This window comes from Drosophila busckii, chromosome 3L (assembly GCF_011750605.1).
Source record: "Drosophila busckii strain San Diego stock center, stock number 13000-0081.31 chromosome 3L, ASM1175060v1, whole genome shotgun sequence".
Taxonomy (NCBI): domain Eukaryota; kingdom Metazoa; phylum Arthropoda; class Insecta; order Diptera; family Drosophilidae; genus Drosophila; species Drosophila busckii.
Genome location: NC_046606.1, coordinates 2451449 through 2464146, shown reverse-complemented (window position 1 = coordinate 2464146; position 12698 = coordinate 2451449). Strand labels below are relative to the sequence as shown.

The 12698-nt window shown below is 43.0% G+C and overlaps 3 protein-coding genes across 4 annotated transcripts; 2 read left to right on the top strand and 1 right to left on the bottom strand.

Annotated features, from left to right (window-relative positions):
* Positions 1–2208: 2208 nt before the first annotated feature.
* LOC108599087 (T-box transcription factor TBX6) lies at positions 2209–4695 on the top strand. Its single transcript, XM_017985876.1, has 5 exons — positions 2209–2375; positions 2559–2724; positions 3648–3915; positions 3979–4116; positions 4233–4695. Exons 1-5 carry the CDS (start codon positions 2285–2287, stop codon positions 4620–4622), a joined length of 1053 nt encoding a protein of 350 aa, XP_017841365.1. The 5' UTR covers positions 2209–2284; the 3' UTR covers positions 4623–4695.
* A 1760-nt stretch (positions 4696–6455) lies between these two features.
* LOC108600750 (ankyrin repeat and MYND domain-containing protein 2) lies at positions 6456–7981 on the bottom strand. The gene is made up of 3 exons (XM_017988502.2): positions 7609–7981; positions 6791–7552; positions 6456–6732 (listed from the first exon to the last, which is right to left on the bottom strand). Exons 1-3 carry the CDS (start codon positions 7813–7815, stop codon positions 6502–6504), a joined length of 1200 nt encoding a protein of 399 aa, XP_017843991.1. The 5' UTR covers positions 7816–7981; the 3' UTR covers positions 6456–6501.
* A 271-nt stretch (positions 7982–8252) lies between these two features.
* Positions 8253–12393, top strand: LOC108600751 (geranylgeranyl pyrophosphate synthase). Of its 2 annotated transcripts, none has more exons than XM_017988504.1 (7): positions 8253–8588; positions 8740–8894; positions 10688–10796; positions 10866–11126; positions 11182–11284; positions 11347–11474; positions 11541–12393. In XM_017988504.1, exons 1-7 carry the CDS (start codon positions 8523–8525, stop codon positions 11694–11696), a joined length of 978 nt encoding a protein of 325 aa, XP_017843993.1. In that variant the 5' UTR covers positions 8253–8522; the 3' UTR covers positions 11697–12393. The 2 variants fall into 2 exon arrangements, with proteins under 2 accessions (XP_017843993.1, XP_017843992.1); XM_017988503.1 differs by having other exon boundaries at positions 8254–8588; positions 10652–10796; positions 11541–12391.
* The last annotated feature ends 305 nt before the right edge of the window (positions 12394–12698 follow it).

Below are 12698 nucleotides of genomic sequence, written 5' to 3'. Positions count from 1 at the left end.
GATAAGCGTTGCACAAAGGCCGCTGTCCTGGCGCCGTTAGTGGCACTTGTCGCGTCGCGCGTCGACCCAGCAGCCCATACAGAAATTATTACTGCAATTGGCGACAGTCCGGAGCAGTCTCAGGTACATCTTAAGTAGATATGCTTGAGGCTGCGGCACGCCTACAAAGCAGCAGCACTTCACACATGCAGCTTGCCACAAACTGTGTCCAGCAGTGCCGTTATTGTGGGCTGCAACACTGTCGCGTCGCTTCGTGTCCTGGCCTGGCCTTTGCCCTTTTTATATTTCTGGTGACGCAATTGCAATTGCACCTGACCCTGATCGCTATGGTCTGGTATTGGCCATAAAACTGCCTGCAACGCCCCAGCTGTGGCAGCCACAGCTTCTGCTGTCGCCTTTGTCGGCTTGCCCGAAATCGCGCAGGCGTGAAGCGTTACAATTTCATATCTTTTGTATTCTATGCGCTCCTTTGTCAATTGCAATATTTGTACAAAAACATTTTATGATGCACTGGCGCCCGTCGCAATGTCACCAACACAGCTGACGACGGATATATGCCGTCTACTCCGCAGAGTCGCAGAGTCGTGCTAATGTGCCCAAAATGAGGCAATTTAATGAGCGTTTGCAACGCAGTTTGGCATTTAGCTGGAATCCATCTTTCTAGTCCGCTGGCAATCAACTCAAGCTCGAAATTATTTGCGGGCGACGCAACTCAATTTCAAATCAAATCCAAAATGCAAAAAATGCCTGGGAAACTCTTTAGTGTTAATTAACTGTCTGCGTCTGCGCCCAGCTCAATGTCAGCCAAATTTAAATTAATTTTGAATTGTATTTAAGGCAGCCGCAGTTAATGAGTTTTTAAGATATAGTTGGCAATATATTTAGTAAACAGTCGACGGTAGAAGAAAATCAAGACAAAATATTATAAATGCTTATACATAAATAGCTCAAATTAAATACTTTTATTTATCTTTCGAGAGAATTATTCAAACCCAACATTAGTTGAAAGTCTAACTAATCAGTCTAGCATTAAATAAAGATCACAATAATCGAAGCAAGCCTCTGTGTTCAAGATTACTCGGAAGAAATACCTGGCATGTATGGATATATGTATTAAGATTATGGAATGACATTACTTAAATACACTTTACAACTATATAAATTAAAGGAATTTTTGTCGTAAGAGAGCAACATAACTTCGAGTAGATAATTGCGAAACACAAAAATCCAAGAATTTTTTGTACTTAAGAAGTTGTAGATTATACAACGATTGGTATTAACCGTCGCATGATTCATGCAGTTCGAGAATTTTCACATTCATGCTGACTTCCTGGCGCGTATTTTGTTTTAGGTTCAGGCTGAGGGCGATTAGCAGCAATTGGCCGTGCTGACAAGCAGTAATCAATAGCTCGGAGGCAGTCAAGCAGCCAAATGTATCAATTTTTGGGAAAAACTGCAGCAGCGTCAGCGGCTTGGGAGACGGGGGGCAATATGTTGAAATTTTCGAAACGGGCAATTAACAAGAGCAACAAAATTTATGTTTCACCTGTCTGCATAAGATACATAAATACAAAATGCCAGACAATGCCAGCAAGAGCCAAAATGGTGGCTAATTACACGCCACGAAAAAGCAACAACCAAAGCAGAATAGAAGCCAGAAAAAACAGCAGCAACTGTTGTTGTTGTTGTTGTTGTTGCAACAGCAGCAGCAGCTAAGACAGCATGTTGCAAATAGCAACGTATGCGTTTTCCAGCCGCGATAGACGTCAGACAGGCGCGCTGTGGAAAATCTCACTTCTGAATTATAAGGCAGTGAACGAGAGCGAGAGAGAAAGTGCGAGCGAGAGGGGAAGAGCGTCAGTTCAGTGGCGCAGAAAAACATTGCGGCTGATGAAAATCAACAGCGCTAAGCGTTAACTTCGCCACTCGCTCGCTCACTCTCCCTCTCCGCGCACGCCTCTTGCATATTCAATGCCAACACAAACGCTCTCTCGCACACAAAATGGCGCGCGGTGAGAGCGAGAGCGCCATAGTCGTAGGCGTTCGGCCAAGCAGCGCATCGACCAATCAGCAGCGACTGCAACTGGTTTCGAGCGCAACAGGTAGTCTCCCATACTAAAGAGAACCGAAACCGGCTGCGACGCGCGCGCAGCTAAGCGAGTGATGCTCTCAGCTCAAGATCAGTTCATTGCGAAACGTTCTACGCGACAGACGCATTCGAGTAACAGTGAAACGAATTTGTGTGTTTATATTTTAAGCGTGTTTTATATACAAAGTGAACAATATGTTGTCCATGCACGAGCTAATGGATATGAGAATGCAGCAGCAGCTGGCGCATGAAATTTATCGCCAGCAGATCATGCAACGCATACCGGGTAAGTCTCAAAAGCCGACGGCGAAGCTTAAGCCAAGTTCCATAGTTGAAATTAACAGTTCCAGTTGCTGTGTGTATCAATTGAATGTTTTATTTAACTACTGAACAAGTTCTGCTGTCAGTTGGCTAACGAACTAACCAAACCACTTTTGACCACAACTAACGCCCATCTGTCATTCCGCAGATCCCTTTCCGGCAATGCTGCCACTGCACTTGGCTCAGCAACAGCCACAACTTATGCTGCCCAGTCGGCCCACTCTGCCGGGCGTGGATGCAAAGCTGGAGAACAACGATTTGTGGCAGCAGTTCCATCAGATTGGCACCGAGATGATCATCACCAAAAGCGGACGGTAAGTTTCCCATACCAACTCACACACACACGCACACTCGTGCGCATCCTATGCAAATAGCAAGCACTCCAAGTCAAGTGGCCTATGGGCCTATGTAAATATTTGCCACGACCACGAACCAAGGGCACACACAAAGACAAAGACAGACCAACAAAAAAAAGAGAAAACGTGGCCTAATGTGGCGCCTAGCGATAATGATAATTCAAAACGCAGCAGGAGCCTTTGGGCTTGGGCCTGCTACAGCGGCAGTGACAACAACAAGTGCAGCCGCCGTCCTGGCGCCGGCGCGCTCATAAAATTCACTTTTTTTTTTTTTGTTGCTTGTTGTTCTTGTTGTTGACAATGCGCTGTGTTCGCTGTCTCTGTCTACCTGCGTTTTCACACTTTTGTAGGCCCTACACAATGGGAACGCTTTGTTGTTGCTGCCGAAGCTGAAGCTGGGAGCGTAGAATCTTTAGCTGTAGCTATATCTGAATCTAAATTTGTATCTGTTATTGCGAGCGACTACCGCTGTTCAGAATTAACATAATTATGAGCTTGGAATTGGGATTGGGAATGGGAGTACGAGCGGTGTGTCCACTTTCTCGGCTCATTAGGCATGCATTGAGTGGCCCGTTAAGCGCTGGCGCTGCAATCCTCCACAGATCTTTTCTAATTGCTTGGCGCCATTGAGCCACTGTGTGCGCCCTGCAATTAATCAAACGACTTTATATAGAAAAGAAAAACTCAGTTTTCAGTTGCATTTGCTTTGTTGCATTTATTTCTGTTCCCTTTTAAATCGCTGGGGCTAATTACACACTTGTTAGGCCAGGCCACAAATCAAAACTGTCAGGGCAACGCCTCTATTTGCGCTTAGAAATCAAACTTGATATATGGCCCTAGCCGAACTTATTAATCAACATTTGTAATTCCAACTATTGCAGGCGCATGTTTCCCTCGATGCGCGTCTCGCTGAGCGGCCTGGACGAGGATGCCAGCTACTGCGTGCTGCTGGAAATGGTGCCCATTGGCGATTGCCGCTACAAGTTCTCCGGCTCGCAATGGGTGCCCGCTGGTGGCGCCGAGCCGCAAAGTCCCCAGCGCATGTATCTGCATCCGGACAGTCCGGCAACGGGCGCGCACTGGCAATCGCAGGCGCTGCTCTTCAACAAGGTCAAGCTGACCAACAACACTCTGGACAGCAGTGGACATGTAAGTAACAAGATCAGCTTTAGCTATGCATCACTTACTTATCTGCGCTCTTTCCTTCCTTAGATTGTCTTGGCCAGCATGCACAAGTATCAGCCACGTCTGCATGTCATACGCAGCAGCGAGCTGAACCAGCTGCCCTGGGCGCCACAGCAGGCGTTTGTCTTTCCGGAGACGGAGTTTGTTGCCGTCACAGCTTATCAGGTAGGTGTCAGCCGGACACTTGAGTTTGTCCCAATTGTCAAGTGGGCGCACATTTAGCTACTCACTGACGCCTGTCCAGCTCCGATTACAACTAATTTTGTTTTTCTCGCTTGCAGAACGATCGCATTACCAAGCTGAAGATTGACAACAATCCATTTGCCAAGGGCTTTCGTGAGACGGGTCAATCACGCTGCAAGCGCAAGCTGAACAGCAGCGCCAACTCCAGCGTCGATTCCGAGGATGATGTGTCCAGCGTCAGCAGCTGTGACTCACCGCAGGCGAAGCGTGCACGCGCCGACTTTGAGCAGGACTCACAGCGCAGTCTATCGCCAGTATATCGCAGCAGTAATCCCTATCAGCCAGTTGAATCCTTTATGCCATCCGCTTACTTTGCCGCCGTGCCACAGCCCGCAGTTCCCGCAGTTCCCGCAGCAGCAGCACCAACTACAACAGCAACCAGCAAAAAGCGCAGCAGCTTTAGCATATCCGCCATTTTGGCCTATTAGGGTGCCTTATGTGCTTGTTGTTGTGCCTCTAGAGCTTTAGTTGTGATTACCAGCGTGCAGTAAATTAGTCTTAAGTCTTGAATTAATGCTGTTAATTAATTTTACATATACAAAATATACAAGTTTAAAAATGATATTTTAGTGTGTTAATCACCCTACTCGACTACATCTAGTGCATACCCCTAATGTCGCCAGCGGCAGCAGCCCACACAAAAGCGCAACCTTCGCTGCTTCCGTTTTTACAGGTTTTGCCAGTCTGGGCTGCTGGCGTTGGTGGCAGCAAAGGTGCTCACAAATTAATGTGCTCCATCAGCGCCAAAAGCCAAAAGCCAAGAGCCGAAAGCAAAAGCAAAAAGCGAATGTGGCCTAAAACCAACTCCGGTAGTAGTTAAAACAATTCTCGTTGATAAGGCATCCATTATGAGCAGCGATTTGACGGCTTTGCTTGCCGTTTGGTCTTTGCCGCAACGTTGATGACGCAGAAGCTGCTGCTGTTGGGACCGTTGGTTGGTAGTGCTCCTGCTTGGCGGCTTGTGAAAATTGTACGTTTTTATCGCACCTTTTATGGCCATTGGAGTTTGAAGATTGGGCCACCGCTCAAGTGGTGTGGCCATTTCTCGTTGCATTTTTATCGCCACAAATGCGACAAATCTGTCTCTGTTCTGCCGCCGACGACGACGACCACGCCGCGGTCGCCTTTTGGGTCTGCATAATTGGAGTCGATAAGAGCAGCAGGGTGACATATACATTCACATTTACATTCCCATGCTGCCTGCTGCATGTGTGCGGTCCATGCCACAAGCTGGCTAAACGGTGGCGCCAAGCGTTTCCACTTTAATAACTTTAATTAAGTTTTTGAGACGCACCGAAAATCCGGCTTGAAAATACAAGACTTAAGAAATCTTTATATATTTTCATTCATAGAAATCTGTGCATATCTTAAGTCAGGGATTTGAATATTGGTTACTTAGCTGCTTTGACTAATTTTGGGCTTAGCTGCTTCCAGTTCATTTTATTTCTGTTTTGTTTTTTGTCACCTTCATTTGCATATTAAATGCTGCAACAATTAAATTATGGGATTTGCGCGTTTTCACCGCCAAACGCTTCGTTATTATTGTTATTTTTTTCAAACACTGAAGCTTAATTTGTTGAATTCTCAGCTTTATACATATTTATGAACGCTTATTTTATTGTTTTCTGTTTTTTTTTTTAAACAGTGGCAAAAAGCGTCAAAATTCGTAGATTATGCGATTAAAATGCTAATGCCTCGCTCACGTTTCTAATTTGTGCTTGTTTTAATATACTTAATGAATTTTTTTATGCGTAGCACTCGCCCCTCTCTCGCAGTCAAGCCGGTTTTGCGGTCAAAGCTGTTGATAATGATAATGATGCTTTATTTTTAATTTTATTGTAAAGGTGTTGCCGTTCGTATGAATCTTCAATTTTATGTGGGCTGCTTGTTTCTGAACTGCTAATTATAGTATACAATTTGCAGTTTGAGAAACAAAAGCAATGCGAAAGATAATCAAACTAAACTTAGAATGCTCGATCTTTGACTAGATGTATGTTTATGGAAGCTGACGCTTCTCAAAGATATAAATGTAGCAGAATCTCTATATTATTCTAAGCAATGTGAATATGTGGTCATTTTAAAAATTCGTTTATCTGCAACTGTCAATTGCACAAACTATCGATTACATATCGAATTCAAAATACGCTACGCGAGCGCAGCCATCTAGCGGCGTATGCCATAAGCTTATTTCAAATATCGAAAAGCCGTCGATAATTTTGCGCGTTGCCAACTAAACATTAAAACACTCGAGTGTATATGGACTTCATATATATTTGAATAAGTAACATAGTATATTACTAGAAGTTATTATGCTGACAGCTTGGAAAGCTCCTCTCGTAACTCAGAGGTGTCAATGGGGCCTTTGGGTTGTTGCTGTGCGCCGGCTAGAACAGCGGCCAATAGCCGTGGACAACTCTTCTTGTGCATGAACCAATGAAGACGCTGGCACTCACGATCGCAGTACTGGACTGCCTTGCACTTGGAGCACTTTTTGTCCGGTTTTTCCTGGCCACAGGTACTACAGTAGCTGTTTTCGTCCTACAAACAATAAATCATTTAACATTCTGAGCTATTTTCAGCGTCTTCATATACTCACAACAAAACCACGCATGCCGTTAATGGCATTACGTAGTATGACCAAAGCTGAAGCTGCATCCTTGCTGCCGAGTTGCGTTGCGATTTGCCTGAACACGGTGCACTCACGGAATGGAAACTCGCGTACACATTCGCGCACAGTAAACTCAACATAGTCCAGTTGGTTCAGTTTGTTTTCCTTAAGCACACGCTTGATGAAAACTTCAACGAAATCGTTTTTGGTAGCATCCTCGGATTTGTCCTTATGCTGCGCCTTGAACTGCTCATCGCAGCGTATTAACTCGCCTACAATCCATCCTTGGTAATGATATTTAAATGCCAACAACTCATTGATGTCATGTGTCTTCTGCATCTCCTTCTCGCACATCAGGACCAGAGCCTTGCGCAGATTGGGTAGGATTTTCAAGAAACCCAGGTTTTGTGCATTCAGCGTAATTCTAACAGGATGCAGATTAATTTCAGTGACAAATGTATGGAAAGGCTTCAACAACGCTGGCGGAATGTGTGGTTCCGTCTGCTGGCCATGCACTTGTGTGTAATACTCCAAACTCTTGCAGGTCACATAGTTGTTGATTGTCTCCACGCATGCATGATTACCCACAAAGGCGGCCATCTGGCTGGCAGTGCGCGAAACGCTGTTTATGCTATTTGGATTGATGCCCGCATCGAGTAGCAGACGACACACGTGTGTGTTGCCGGACAACGCGCCGAAATGCAGCGGCGTATAGTCAGCACCATGTTGGTTAAGATTTATATCTGCCCCCTGTTCAACAATTAAGACTTTAATATAGAGATTCAACTGTTATACTATCCGCTTACCATATCCAGCAGCAGCTGCACTGCTTCCCTGTTGCCTTTAAAGCTCGCATGTGCAAGGATTGACATGCCACTGTCGTCTACAAAGTTAACTCCACCCTTAAGCTGTCCCAGCAGCTGCTTGAAGCCATTGGTGTCATTTTTAGCAATTCGATCGATAAGCTGCTGCTGTATCTCGTCAAGTTGACTGTTTTTACTCTCGTCGGGCATGATTTTCAGTTAAAAAATGTTGGTAAAGCACCTGCACGCTGCAATAATAACAATTTTAATGGTTCTAAAAATCGGACAGATTGCGATGACAGTCGATATCGTATGCGCGATAACTTCCAAGTTTGTAGCAGGCTGTCATCCATTTGCAGATAAAAAAAAGCTTAATTTTCCCAAACACAAATTTTACAATACAAGGAAAATAAGAATAATTATAGGCTAATTATAATATTCAATCAACATTTTTTGAATTCCAAGAAGTAGACATTTGATTTAAAGCACATGTGCATTTTAAAAAACTTTATACCGCCTACTAGAACTAGCCACAAAAAGGCTAAAGTGACCGCACACTGTCATCCACACAGTCATTAAGTTCTTAAACATAAACATTAAGCTATATATATTTTGAAACTATTTTTATTAATTTATTTAAGCAATGAAATTGCATTAATTATTTAGGTTTTGTTTTGTTGGGTGTCCGTGAATGCCTTGGCAGAATTCTGTTGTGTACGTGTTATTCGCTTGGAACGCTTCGTCGGAGTCATATCGTCGCCACTAAGTCGCGCATGTCAGTGTGTATTTTTTAAAAGACGTAAAGTCGAACAAACAATTCTTGTCACGCGTAGTGAACGCAACAACGTGCCGCAGACAAACGACAACAACAATCTACAGCAAATACCACGATAACAACAACAACACCAGGCCAAACAATGGACGAACTGAATGGCATATTGTTAAAAACCAAAGATAAATCAACGCAAAAGGAGCAGGACGAGGTAGGCATAAGTCTAGCCTTCAGTTACTGTTCAAATTTAAAGCTGAACTTTGGCATTTTTGGCAAACCCAAAATTTAATGCGTTTACTTCTCTTTTCTTGGCTTATTTACATGTCGCCCACGCACAAAACAAATAACGCACACACACACAGATACTGCTGCAGCCCTTTACGTACATACAACAAATTCCGGGCAAACAGTTTCGCTCCGAACTGGCCTTGGCCTTCAATCACTGGTTGCTCATACCGGCCGAAAAGTTAACGCAGATTGGGGACATCGTGCAAATGCTTCATAATTCCAGTTTGCTGTGAGTATCAAACTCGACATGAATATACCTATAGTATGTGTCTGATGCATGAGTATTAACCTGTCGATATTGCATTTGACCTTTCGCATTTTACATTTCGCATTTTTGACTCTTGTTTACCATGACCAGCACACCCACTGCCCCATCACTCTTCCGCTCGCGCTCTCTGTTTGAGTTGAAACGTGCCATGTTTTATCTCAGTTCACACTTGTATTTGTATTTAAATTTATGCATGTTTGTTTGCCTGCCTTTTGTTTATTGTTTACACACAAATTTTTATTTTAGTTGAAAATTTATTGAGGCGTTAAGTTTTCCCTGCCGCTCCAAAGAGAATGCACTACAACAAAAGCCGTTTAGAAATTGTTTCAATGTAACATTTAGAACAGCTGCTGCTTTTGTGTCCAGTGATTTAATTAGTTTCACATATCAGCAACCCTACTAATCAGCTTATATGTATAGTATGTACATATACATATAGTCTATCTATCTACTTTGCATTATCATCATTGTTTGCAGCACTTAATAAAGCGTTTTGGGTGCTGACTCACACTCGACCCACCAAATCAATCACAAACACACACACGCCGCCTAGACTCACACCATTCCATAGTATTGCGTGTGCGCCCAACTCAACCCAACCTTGTTTATGTATTTTAGATATTTGCCTCGAAATCAATTCTTGAAAAATTTCAACAAAAGGCCCGCAGCGCTCGTTTATGATGAAATTGAAATTGAATTTCTTGGCGAATATTTTGTGCTTTTTCATTGCCGCCAAATGGAATTGCATAAATTATTTAGATTTTATGTTCATTTAGTATACATACATACATGTTGCAACATTTACTAGCGGGTTACAGCAACAATTAATCTCTGAACTTTGTCAATTAAAGAGCTTGGTGCTCTTCAATTGAAGCGCAGCTGCTTTAAAGAAAATTTATAGCTTTGTTCTTTTGTTTGTGGCTGTTTGGCAGCTTCAATCATGTTGCAAGCTAATCTTGCCCCACCATTACCATTACATTTTTTTTTTTTGGGCGCTATTCAAATGCTGAAATGTGTCCTTAATGCTGCCTCATATCCTGCTTTGTTCTTTGCCTGTCTGTTGGTAGCTGTTATCGTGCCTTTTTTCTTTCTCTTTTTTTATACTCAAATGCATTTTCATATCGACAAAAACTTGGTTTTACAACTATGCGCTGGCAAGAAGCTGAGAAGCTCAGTCCTGGGGTTTGTCTGGGCGTTTGTCATCATCAGCTCATTGTCAGGCCCATTGTCATTTAGTCAGCTTGTCGACAGCTATTGTCACACAGAGAACGAACGAACGAGTGTTACAACTCTTGCAATGCAGCAGCACTGCTTCGCTTCATTGCCTACGCGCTTGGCCCTGGCTTGGAGCGGGGGCTGGGATTGGGGCTGAAACTGGGCCTTTGTGCGTCGCTTCAACGCCCACGCCTACGCTCACGCCTTTAATGTTTTGCAGTCTTTCGCGCGCAAACATTTTTTAATTACGCAAATGTTGGGGCTGCCCAGCCTGCCCAGCCAGCGGGCGTGTGTTATTGAAGCGATATGCGCCTAAAAGAGGCTTTTATTTATGTACGTGGCCTGTGTTTAGCTTGTAACGAGGGCTGCTCCTACACTTTCCCATGAGTACAATGCACGCTAAATTTGTAATATTAGCAATAGTTTTATTTGAAACGCACACCCAATCAATAATCCACATTAACGGCAATGCTCTAAATGTATTCTTAACACTAACTTTACAGCATTGATGATATTGAAGACAATTCAATACTTCGCAGAGGTGTGCCAGTGGCTCATTCCATTTACGGCGTGGCCAGCACCATTAATGCGGCCAACTATGCGCTATTTCTGGCATTGGAGAAGGTGCAGCAACTGGGACATCCCGAGGTGAGTGAGCAACAAGCAATAAATATGTACCGAGATTAATCAATCCACTTTGTTCACTTTGTTTTGTAGGCCACCAAGGTATATACGGAACAATTGCTGGAGCTGCATCGTGGTCAGGGTATGGAAATATACTGGCGCGATAGTTTTACATGTCCCTCCGAATCGGATTACAAATTAATGACTGTACGTAAGACTGGTGGCCTTTTTATGCTGGCTATACGGCTCATGCAGCTATTTAGTGCCAATAAGGAGGACTATACAAAGTTAACAGCCATTTTGGGCTTATATTTTCAAATACGCGACGACTACTGCAACCTGAGCTTGAAGGAGGTCAGTTTAGAAGTGAAAAAAGCTATGCTCAAACGTTAATCTTATATTGTTATAGTATACGGAAAACAAGAGCTTTGCGGAGGATCTGACTGAGGGAAAATTTGGTTTTCCTGTCATACACGCAGTGCGCACTCAGAAGCAGGACAAACAGGTTTTGCGTAAGTCTCAACTACTTGACCTCGCTCAGTCATTCAGCCAGCTTATCTATTCAAACTTATAGACATATTGCGGCAGCGCACGCACGACATTGAGGTCAAGAAGTACTGCATTAGCCTGCTGGAAAAGCTAGGCAGCTTCCAATACACACGCAAAGTGCTTGAGACTCTCGACATGGAGGCGCGCGCTGAGGTTCGTCTTGCGGCACATTTCTTTGTCGTTTGCTAATAATCTTACTTTTGCTTGGCACATTGACAGGTGGCACGTCTGGGAGGCAATCCCTACATGGACAGGCTGCTCAATAAGCTGCTGTCATGGCAGAGCAGCGACAGCGCCAGCATCACACAATCGAATCAGCTCAATCATAACAATGTTGCACGCAGTCCCAACCAAAATACGCTTAATTGCAATTAACAGCCAAAGAGGCAGAAGAGGGAAGAATTGTGAATTGCGCACGGCAGAGCCAGAGTCAAAGTCCATGCCCAAGTTGCCGCCGCCCCCTCTTTTGCTGCTAACTCGAAAGCACAGCCCCAACAACAACAGCAACAATACCAGCACGCTGCCTGCGTTAGTGCACCGCTGTTGCGTTTTTTTCAGAAACTGAAAATCTTCTAGCACCTACAAATCTCACTTATGTCTCACGTTGCCTCCCAAAATGCTGCACACATTGATTTCACAACTATTGTTAACTATGTGCAGCAGCCTTACAAGAATTGTTAAGCCACACGTTGTTTTGATAAGCCAAGCTTATTAAGAAAGCTGAGCGCACAGAGAGAACGAGAGAGCCAGAGCACAGCTTACCCAAGAATTTGTTTATATACATATAGTTATTCTATTTTGTCTTGATTTTTTATAACTAAGTATATAGTTGGTATTAGCATGTAATTTCATACGGTTCCTTCATTTTGACTGTTGTTGTACTACTTCTAAATGTATTTTAAATATTATGTAAATTAATTCAATATGCAAGCAAGTGTTGAAAGCAATTTCTCAATGTGTCATTGTTCAATTTATATATCTCGAAATCGTAAATTATATACATATGTGCACTTCATTTATTAACGTTGTTCCATTTTACATTTGTTCCAAATGTTTAAGTATTATACGAGCAAAATTTAAATTGAATTATTAAAGAACAAATTGTTAACGTAACATTTTAAGCAAGAAACAACCTAATAAATATTAAAAATGATACAAATGTTAAATATATAAATATATTGCACTGCTCAGCAGATTTTTGGCACGATATATATATACAAACTATATAGACGTACATATAATATACACATATATATTTTTATTGTATACACGGCACGCAACAAACTACAAATGCTGAAAGAGAGACAACAGAGATTTATTATAAAAGGCACATAAAAAAATAAACCAAAAAAATGGAAAATGCATCAGATACAGTTA

What these genes read in the sequence shown, in the direction of transcription:
- LOC108600751 (XM_017988503.1), top strand. Translation starts at nt 8,523, where the DNA reads ATGGACGAACTGAATGGCATATTGTTAAAAACCAAAGATAAATCAACG. An exon ending in CTTCATAATTCCAGTTTGCT is followed by an intron (nt 8,895 to 10,651) that starts GTGAGTATCAAA and finishes CTAACTTTACAG; the next exon opens with CATTGATGATATTGAAGACA. An exon ending in AGCAACTGGGACATCCCGAG is followed by an intron (nt 10,797 to 10,865) that starts GTGAGTGAGCAA and finishes TTTGTTTTGTAG; the next exon opens with GCCACCAAGGTATATACGGA.
- LOC108599087 (XM_017985876.1), top strand. Translation starts at nt 2,285, where the DNA reads ATGTTGTCCATGCACGAGCTAATGGATATGAGAATGCAGCAGCAGCTG. An exon ending in GATCATGCAACGCATACCGG is followed by an intron (nt 2,376 to 2,558) that starts GTAAGTCTCAAA and finishes GTCATTCCGCAG; the next exon opens with ATCCCTTTCCGGCAATGCTG. An exon ending in TTGCCGTCACAGCTTATCAG is followed by an intron (nt 4,117 to 4,232) that starts GTAGGTGTCAGC and finishes TCTCGCTTGCAG; the next exon opens with AACGATCGCATTACCAAGCT.
- LOC108600750 (XM_017988502.2), bottom strand. Translation starts at nt 7,815, where the DNA reads ATGCCCGACGAGAGTAAAAACAGTCAACTTGACGAGATACAGCAGCAG. An exon ending in TGCAGCTGCTGCTGGATATG is followed by an intron (nt 7,553 to 7,608) that starts GTAAGCGGATAG and finishes ATTGTTGAACAG; the next exon opens with GGGGCAGATATAAATCTTAA. An exon ending in ACGGCATGCGTGGTTTTGTT is followed by an intron (nt 6,733 to 6,790) that starts GTGAGTATATGA and finishes TATTGTTTGTAG; the next exon opens with GACGAAAACAGCTACTGTAG.